Raw genomic sequence first — 8833 nt, 5'->3', positions numbered from 1 at the left:
AAAATCATTAAAATTCTTCTCTTTTAGGATCCAGTATCATCCTATCACGGTAGTAAAAAAGATTTGTGATCTAGATTTGATCTTTGTTAATTAAATGGGATGATACTAAAATTGACACTTTGATACTAATATCGGTACAGACATCCCCCAAAATAACAGAAATCATCCCGATCCATTCCGATCGAGACACCCTTTACACACAAGCCGGTCAGAAATCTATCAACCAGCCGTTGCAATCCCACGTCTTTCATTCAACGACTATGGTATGTCTGTTACCAATCGGAATGTCTTGAACTAGCCAACCCCTCATATCAAATTTGGATTCTACTCAAAATTAAACTCGTCTTGGTGGGGTGCGCCAGGCCTGAGCAGTAGCGCAACGCATGAGCGACGCTTGAGGACCCCAGCAGCAAGCTACCGTCGTGGGCCCTCCCCCTAGAAAAATTAATTTAATATCATGTGGGTCGATGACCCACGTATCAGATATTAAACTGATAAGAACAGATACTACACTTGATCTTAGCCAAAAGGCCGAGAAAGGTATGAAATGTTCTGTGGCTCTGCTCAAATTTTATATTAGTCTCCTGCCTTGTCTTTTTTATTTGTAGCCGATGTGGGATTAAGTTTTTTACTTTCCCTATTTTTGGAATCTCACATGAGGCTGAGTGATACTTTCTTCACATTATGATTGGCATTGCAAAGTTACTGATGGGCTGAGTCTCATTAATTGTCTTGCCTGGAAGCATAGCTGGGTTGGAAGAATGATAGATCGATGCTGCTATCTGTATACCTTTTGGATGGATTTAAACATTGGCTAACAATTCAAGAGGAGAAAAACAAGGACCACTCATCAAAGAAGAGTGCTATTGAATGTATGGAGCTGATTGAGGGCGTGCGTGATGTAGTAGGGGGAGGGAGCGGGAGTGAGGGGAGAGATTCAGGGATGGGGTGAGCCCTAGTGGGTGTGGTGATGGCAAAGTTATGAATAATCATAACTTGCTATCGCATTTGCTTGGTTGAGAGTGTGGATCAAGTCCTTATATCAGAACTATTCTTGCACGGAATTGATCCACATAGATAACAGAAGTAATAAGCCATTTTAGGTTGTGTTTAGATGACAAAAAGGGAAAAAAATTAAAAAATGTACTGGATGTTTGGTTTGGATCCATTGCACATATATTTATCTAGACGTACATGTGTTAAGATGTCAAAAACGTTTCATGATAGACAAGAAAGAAAATTATTAGATATCAAATGCCATAAATGCAAGAAAGAGAGAAGTCAATTAAATCAAGGCCATAAATGCAAAATGGAGAAAACTAACAGATCGTTTGGTTATGGTTGAAAAGAAAAGAAAATAATAATAAAAATTTAGATCATAAATGCAATAAAGAGAAAAATCAAAGAAATCAATCAAGGTCATAAATGTGTAAGAAGGAGAGAACTTACACAACTAGGCAATCGTGGTCCAGTCCAATTGAGAGTAGAACAGGTTCACGTATGGGAATGTCCCTAGTCTATGAATTTAGAATCAATTTTCTCTCTTCATTTGATAGATTCTAAATCCACGGACTAGGCCATATGAGAATATTCTCGTACGTGAACCTGATCCGTTCACAGTCCAATCAGCACGCGTGTGAGAAAATAAATCTCTAACCCCTATAGACAATAGAGGAAAGAGAAGCCTGTCTCTCCATAGAACAAAAGGAAAACTGTAGACTTTCTCTAGATTGAAATTTTCTCACCAACCCCATTTTTTAACATTCCAGGAAAGATTTGCTTTTATGGCATTGTGGGAAAAAATTGACATATTTGAGAAATTTTCAAACTTAAACACAAGAAGTTCTATGGTTACAATCAATAGCACTGGAAAAAAACAAAAAATAGAATAGTATAATCTTCTTCTAGAATATTTTTCCCCCTTGTTGTGACATCTAAATGGAAGAAAAAAAATGTATAAGTGGTATTGGCTCTTATTCTTCTTAATTTTCCCATTGTTTTGTTAGATGAGGAACTATAAAGTGGTTATAATTTGTTGATAGGGCTAATGCCGAAACTTGAATGAGTATAGAAATAACCACTTGTTCATGATTGATGCTAATTTATTTTTAAGATAATTTGAGAAACCCACATTGACCCACTGATTAGGACCCTTGGTTGGATTGTTCTATAAATTATGGAAATCTAAATTATTTTATAAAAAGAAAGTTATCCTCACACTGCCAGGGCCATGCATTCTCCCATATATATTTTTTTTCTTAACATCTAGGTCTTCCATATATACATAAATCTTGCCACATTTCATCTTGTGCTCTCTCTCACTCACTTGATGATCGGGAGAGATTCCATTTCATGCGATGCTACAAAAGAGATTCTATGCCAAGCAGGGCAATATCGTGGCCCCCTTCTCAAGATAAATGTATCGTATGATAGTTTCAATTAAAATGCAGGTAGAACAAAAAGGGAAACAGTGTTTAAAAAAACGGGACTAGAGATTAAATCGATCTCAACTAATTTCGATATGGATTTAGATTGGAATCGATCCCAGAAACCCTAAAATGGCTTTTAGATCTTATAACTCATCAATTATAAGGTTTCTACATCAAATTAGTTGAAATCTGGATCGATCATGGCCTACTCTGATCCAAATCCACTGATTCACTGAACCAACTTTCTATTTTTTAAACCGTGACATCAAGGGATGGTTTGAACTAAGAAAGGTATGGACAGCCATGAAAGATGTGACCTTTTGGTGGATCTGCAATTTTTTATGCTTTTTGGGATGGTAATTTTACTTTTAAAATTGAAATTTCTGTGTGGCTTCTGAATTAAGTGTTTGGTGCACTTTCAGTAGGTCTTTGGAATATCATAATTTAACTTGCAGAAGAGCATCATCTATGAGTGGGTTGGTGGGTCAATGCCATATAACTCCAAAATTGCATTGTTGGAGTGGAGAATTAGAAAATTGTCTACTACAGAACTAGTTGACGTTACAAATGTTGGTAAGGTACAGCAATTAATCAATTAATTGAATAGTCGATTAGCATTAATGAAGTGATATTCATATTAGAAATGGATAAGAACAATTAAAAATGGTGGTTATTGGCTGGCCATGAACTAAGGTTTCAAATCAAAACCCTTAAAAAGAAAAAAGAAAAAAATTGATCTTAAGCAAATCTGACAGGTTAAAGATTTTTTTCTAGTAATATGTACATTACTGATGATTAATTACATCAGAACCCAATTAAAACCAATAACTACCTCCTCCATTTTATTTTATTTTTTGGTAGAACTACCTCCTCCATTTAAAGGAACGGGGAATCAACTACCTAATTATGTGCTAATGTAAGTGCCTCTTTAATTTTAATGTAACTGATGGTAAGATTTTATTTATTTATTTATTTTTATCAATTAGGATAAATCAATCAAATAAAATAAGGCAATAAGTTTACAGAAAATAAAAGAATTGGGTTGGGGGTTGCTTATGAATCCAACTCCTCTCCATAGAGTTCAGGGATCGGAGAATTGTCCCATGTTTGAAAGGAATCGAGCAAGCGTCCTCAGGTCACCTCAGTTGTGGGATCACTCCTTGGTCATTGGGCTCTATGGAGAGGAATAGAGAGGAATCATATTCATAAGAAACCACACATAAGAGAAACACGAGTCTCGACTCCCGATAACCACCCCACTCCATCTCACACCATCCATGGAGAGCGAAGACCACCTTTGAGATGGGGGCCACATGAAATGGAGTGATGTGGTTAGTGGTTACCCTCATGGGAGAGGAGCCTGATTCGAGTAACACAACTTTATGACATTAGAGGCAAGCAAATGGCACAAACAGAATAAACAAGAACATGGAGAATATCTAAGCTTTCAGAAAGCAAAAGAGCATTGCAAATTGGAACTATAAAATGGAAAATCATTCATAAATTGAACCGGCCACAACCTGGAAAACTACAAATTTAAGAATAAGGGTGTTAATCGGTTTGGTTTTGGTTTAAATAGTGTGGATCGGTTCGATTCACATTTATTTGACTAAAATCATAACCGCATCATTTACTAAACGGTTCCACTTTCTGAAACTGTGTCCATTTAGTAAACGGTTTCGGTTTCCACGATTTTCAAATGGTGTCGGTTTCATGGTTTTAAATGGTTTCGGTTTTGGTTTATTCCATACAATTTGTAAAATGGTTCACAATCGATTTGTTATAATTTACAACCATCTCTAAACTGAATATCATAAGCTTATCAAAAAATAATTGGCAACCACAAATAAGATATCTTATATTGACGATGGTATATCTTAATTTGATAATCTAGTGTTATTTATTTGCATGGTCATTCTCAAACATATAGAACTAATATCATACAACATCCAAATCCAACTTTCTACAGCATAAAATATTTAAATGACAGGTGGTTTAGCCAAAACACCCCATCTGTGATAACATAATAACATAGTAACATCTATGGATTACAAGTTCATGATCTAAAGCCTAAACTTGAATTGAATTGCAATAAATCATACCAAAGCAGGATGGACACTTAATTTAATTGTTAATTGTTATACAGATTACTACCCATAATTTATTTAATTGTTATACGGATTAATCGGATCGGTTTAAACGGTTTTGTTTAAATGGTTTTAATTCAGTTTGAAATCAACGGGTTTCGCTATTAAAACCGATCCAACCCATTTAGCTTATCGGCCTGAAACTTGAAACCATAACCGCATCATTTACTAAACGGTTTTACGATTTCGGTGTAAAATGATCGATTCAATTTCAATAAACGATTTCGGTTACAAATTTATATCCTTATTTAAGAAGAGAAGCATATCAACTCATTGGGGGTATGGGGACAAGAAAAAAAGGCATGAGAGTCAGATTCCACACCAGACATACAAAAAGTGCAACTTCGACGAGAAATGAGCTTTGGTGGAAAAACGAAGTTGATTCTTTGCCAAAGAAAAATATCCATTGTGAGGAAATTGGAAAAATAATATCATACTAAATTACATCCTTCACCAACCTTCTTAAAAAATGATAAAAATAAAAACCTTACCCATGTCCATTTCATATCACTATCCTTTGGGAAATGGAGGAATTTATCTTGGAGAAACAGTAGATTTTTGATTTATTTATTATTATTTTTTTAATTTAAATAAATAGGAAGGAAAGAGTTTTTCATTTTATAATTGAATTGATGATAATGACACGAACCAACAATTCATGGGTTGATAAATTAGCACCTAAAAAATAGAAAAATTAAAATTAAAAAATTATAGGTAGGAGAAAGGGAGAGTTAACAACACTCACATTTTTTATAATACTAATTAATAAAGAAAATGACATGCATCTTTTCTTATTGGTATTCTCTTTCTCCTTCCTGATTATATGAATTTCTTATTTACGAAAAACATTTTCTCTTACTTTCTTGGCTTCCAAACATAACGTAAATAATTTTTTCATCATCATCATTCTGGTCCATGGTCCATGGTCCATGGAGAAAATATTTATGTAGTAGGTCATGTTTCATGCGTTTATTTTTTTAATCTACACCATCATGCCCCATGAGTCCATAACTTTATGACAGTTCAAAAGTGAGATATCACCCAACTATAAGCTTAAGATTACTTGATGACCTTATCTACATTCGTCAGATTAGAATCAACTTAACTTCAGTTCCAACCCTACCTACCAGAAAGTCCCAACAGGGCCAATACATTATATTTTTCTATTCCCCCTTATGACTAATCCTACGGTAGGTCTTCATGAGAGAGCGTCGTACCTAGGGCCTACGTTACTACCTAAGTAGTAAAAAGGCCGGTGGGCCCCAAAATTTGTTCTAGTACCTCAACTGGGCTTATCGTTGGATGAGAAGTGACTGCATGATATGGGCTCCACCAATCATATACCAATCCGACGTTCACGAGAGAGGCTTCACGTTCATTATGTGTCACTTTACTGCCATGAAGTATAGAACTTAACCTGCACGTAACCAACCCCCCATTCCAAAGTGGTCCCCACAAGTCCGGATCTCCTCCCATGCATGTAATCATTCCACCCATTTCACACCGTTCATGAGTTGTGTGGGGTAGTTATCTGAAGGGGAGAGGAATCTCTCTCGGTCCCACACCTGTGGACGGTGTGAGATGGGGTGGGGGTGGTTAGTGGAGAAGATCCGGGTTCTGAAGTATAAAACCCTACTCACAGGTTAGACGAAGACGAAGACGAATACGTAGAAGAAGAATCATGGCGGATCAATCTACGCCAGTAAGCACCGTTGATCCCTACGAGCAACTCAGTCTCGTCCGAAACCCAGACGGGACAATCACCAGAAACTCCCCAGTCCCCGAAGTACCAACCACCGGCGACGGCGTCGATGCCGACGTGTTCACGAAAGACGTTCCATTAAATGCAGCCAACGCCACCTCCGTCAGAATCTACCGTCCCAGAAGCGCCACCAAGGGTTCCAAATTACCTGTCATAATCTTCTACCACGGTGGTGGTTTCATCCTCTTCAGAGCTGCTTCTCTACCTTTCCATGACCTATGCGTCCGCATGGCCCTTGAACTCCCCGCCATCATCGTCTCCGTCGATTACCGTCTGGCTCCCGAACACCGCCTCCCCGCGGCATACGAAGACGGGGTCGAAGCCGTCCAGTGGATCAAAAATCAAGCCTCAGATGAATCAAACGGGGAGCCTTGGCTGAGAGACTACGTCGATTTCTCTAAGTGTTTCATCATGGGCAGTAGCGCCGGTGGGAATATGGTCTACTATGTTGCCCTTCGGTTATATAGTTTGGGATTAGTTCAACTTCAACCTGTGAAGATCAGTGGGTTGATTTTAAACCAACCCTTCTTCGGAGCAGTCCAGAGGACACCATCGGAATTGAGATTGTTAAACGACAAGATCGTGCCGTTGCCGTCGACGGACTTGATGTGGGAATTGTCTTTGCCGATCGGCACCGACCGTGATCATGAATACTGTAACCCTTTACTGAAAGGGTTGTCGGAATCGGAGATTGAAGCTTTGAACAGTCAAGGATGCTTGGTTTGCATCGGGGGAGAGGACCCGTTATTGGATGGGCAGAAGGAGTTTATAAAATTGTTGGAGAAGAGTGGAGTAAAGTTCGTGGAGTTTTATGATGAAAAAGCTTACCATGCTATTGAACTGTTTGAGCCTGAAAAGGGTCAGGGTCTGTTCAATGCCATTAGAGAATTCATCTACTGAAAGGTACTGATTTCGATCGATCTATTACTACTTGGAATGGTGATTGGTATGGTCCATCAGTTTCAGTTGTGAGAGAGAGAGATTGGAGACTAAGTTAAGAACCATATCTTTGACTCTCTTTACTCTTTCATTTTTGTTTTTTTGGTTTCCCTTCCTATCAAGAGTTGTTCTTCGTCTTTGTTCTGTGAGTGTGCTGTACACACCACAAAAAGTCTCATTATTATGCACGAGTGTTGAAAAAGTAAGCTAATGATAGTTGGAGACCGTGGACATGTATAGCCGTTTCAGTTCGGTTAATCTGTCCCACCAATGAGTGAAAAGAAATAAATCAATAATATTTTGTTTTGGGATACAACATTTGTTGAATTCTAATTCTCTCTCTCTCTCTCTCCACATGGTGATTTTGTGAGTGATAAAATAAGGTCACCTGTTGGAATGAAATCCCCTCTCATATCAAGCCAATGGAAGCATAGAATTGATCATTGCATGTGTTGCTGCTCAATTAATGACTTGGATGCAGAGAAGGAAGAATAGATAAAAAAAGAAGGCCAAATATCGATTTTGGTCGGACTCTTTAGTTAAAGCGCATTCACCGCTAGTACGATCAGTAACCATATCAGACAGTATAGGAATCTCTCTCTTGATCGGTGATCACTTAGGTCTTACTCATAGTTATATGGGTGTTCGATACTTGTCTAAGCGGTAATCTAACAACGGCTCTTGGTGGGACCTCTTTGTTTTGATCGATAGAAGCACAATCATTGGATCATCGAACACGTGTTGATCGTACAGATAGCTATGCATTGACCTAGGCAATCATCGCTCAAGAGAAGAACCAGATCCTATCAAACAATATGCTTCAAAGCTTGATTGGACTAGATCAATTTGGTTTCCCTCCAATATTCCAAGGCACTCGTTTATAGCATCAAGGTGCTTAAGGGACGCACTCCCTATTATGAATCAACTCCTCCAAAGAAACATGCCGTTGAGGCCATATTGCTACTGCTTCCACTAGGATGGACTTGGACTTGAGAGCCGTAGTGCCCTTTATAGGCTAGGTTTTAATTCTTCTACTAAAGTACTACTGATCTATCAATCAATGCCCGCTCAGTCTGGGTCTCTTCGTTCCCGCTCAGTCTGGGTCTCTTCGTTCCCGCTCAGTCTTGACATTGCCTGTTCCATTAGGGTCTTTTCGTGCCTGCTCAATTTAGGCGTTGCCAGCATCAATTAGGTCTTTTTCACGCCCATTTTGTGCAGGGATCCAGCTCCTCTACAACAACTATCCAATGACTATCCAAGTGCTGTGAGGGCTAATACACACATCCCAACCCTCCTAGCCCTCGGATGAGTAGTTATAGGGTCGTTGATGTTGGAGAGGATATTTTCCCTATATGCAGGGATCTTTTTTTTTTCAAGTGTTCTTCTTCATCTTTGTCTGAAATAAATTAATCCTGTACCCATGCGTGGGCCAATGAAAGCATTGGTAGAAGCATAATCGGGGGTGAAATTTTACTTTTCATGAGAAATGGAATTGTTATTTTGCTTCCATTGTGTCTAGACATAGGAACCACGTTGTCTTTATGCTTTTTTTTTTT

The 8833-nt window shown here is 38.3% G+C and overlaps 1 protein-coding gene and 1 non-coding gene across 2 annotated transcripts; one reads left to right on the top strand and one right to left on the bottom strand.

Annotated features, from left to right (window-relative positions):
* Positions 1–348: 348 nt before the first annotated feature.
* On the bottom strand, positions 349–544 carry LOC122087804. The gene has a single exon (XR_006142872.1). It is a non-coding gene; the product is annotated as a U2 spliceosomal RNA (small nuclear RNA).
* A 5561-nt stretch (positions 545–6105) lies between these two features.
* Positions 6106–7590, top strand: LOC122087525 (probable carboxylesterase 8). The gene has a single exon (XM_042656681.1). The coding sequence runs from the start codon at positions 6258–6260 to the stop codon at positions 7236–7238; it is 981 nt and encodes a 326-aa protein (XP_042512615.1). The 5' UTR covers positions 6106–6257; the 3' UTR covers positions 7239–7590.
* The last annotated feature ends 1243 nt before the right edge of the window (positions 7591–8833 follow it).

This window comes from Macadamia integrifolia, chromosome 8 (genome assembly GCF_013358625.1).
Source record: "Macadamia integrifolia cultivar HAES 741 chromosome 8, SCU_Mint_v3, whole genome shotgun sequence".
In the NCBI taxonomy this organism is placed as follows: Eukaryota; Viridiplantae; Streptophyta; class Magnoliopsida; order Proteales; family Proteaceae; genus Macadamia; species Macadamia integrifolia.
The sequence above is the reverse complement of the archived record's forward strand: the minus strand, read 5'-3'. Positions and strand labels throughout refer to the sequence as shown.

Excerpts from the sequence above, each read along its gene's own strand:
- LOC122087525 (XM_042656681.1), top strand. The coding sequence starts at position 6,258 with ATGGCGGATCAATCTACGCCAGTAAGCACCGTTGATCCCTACGAGCAA.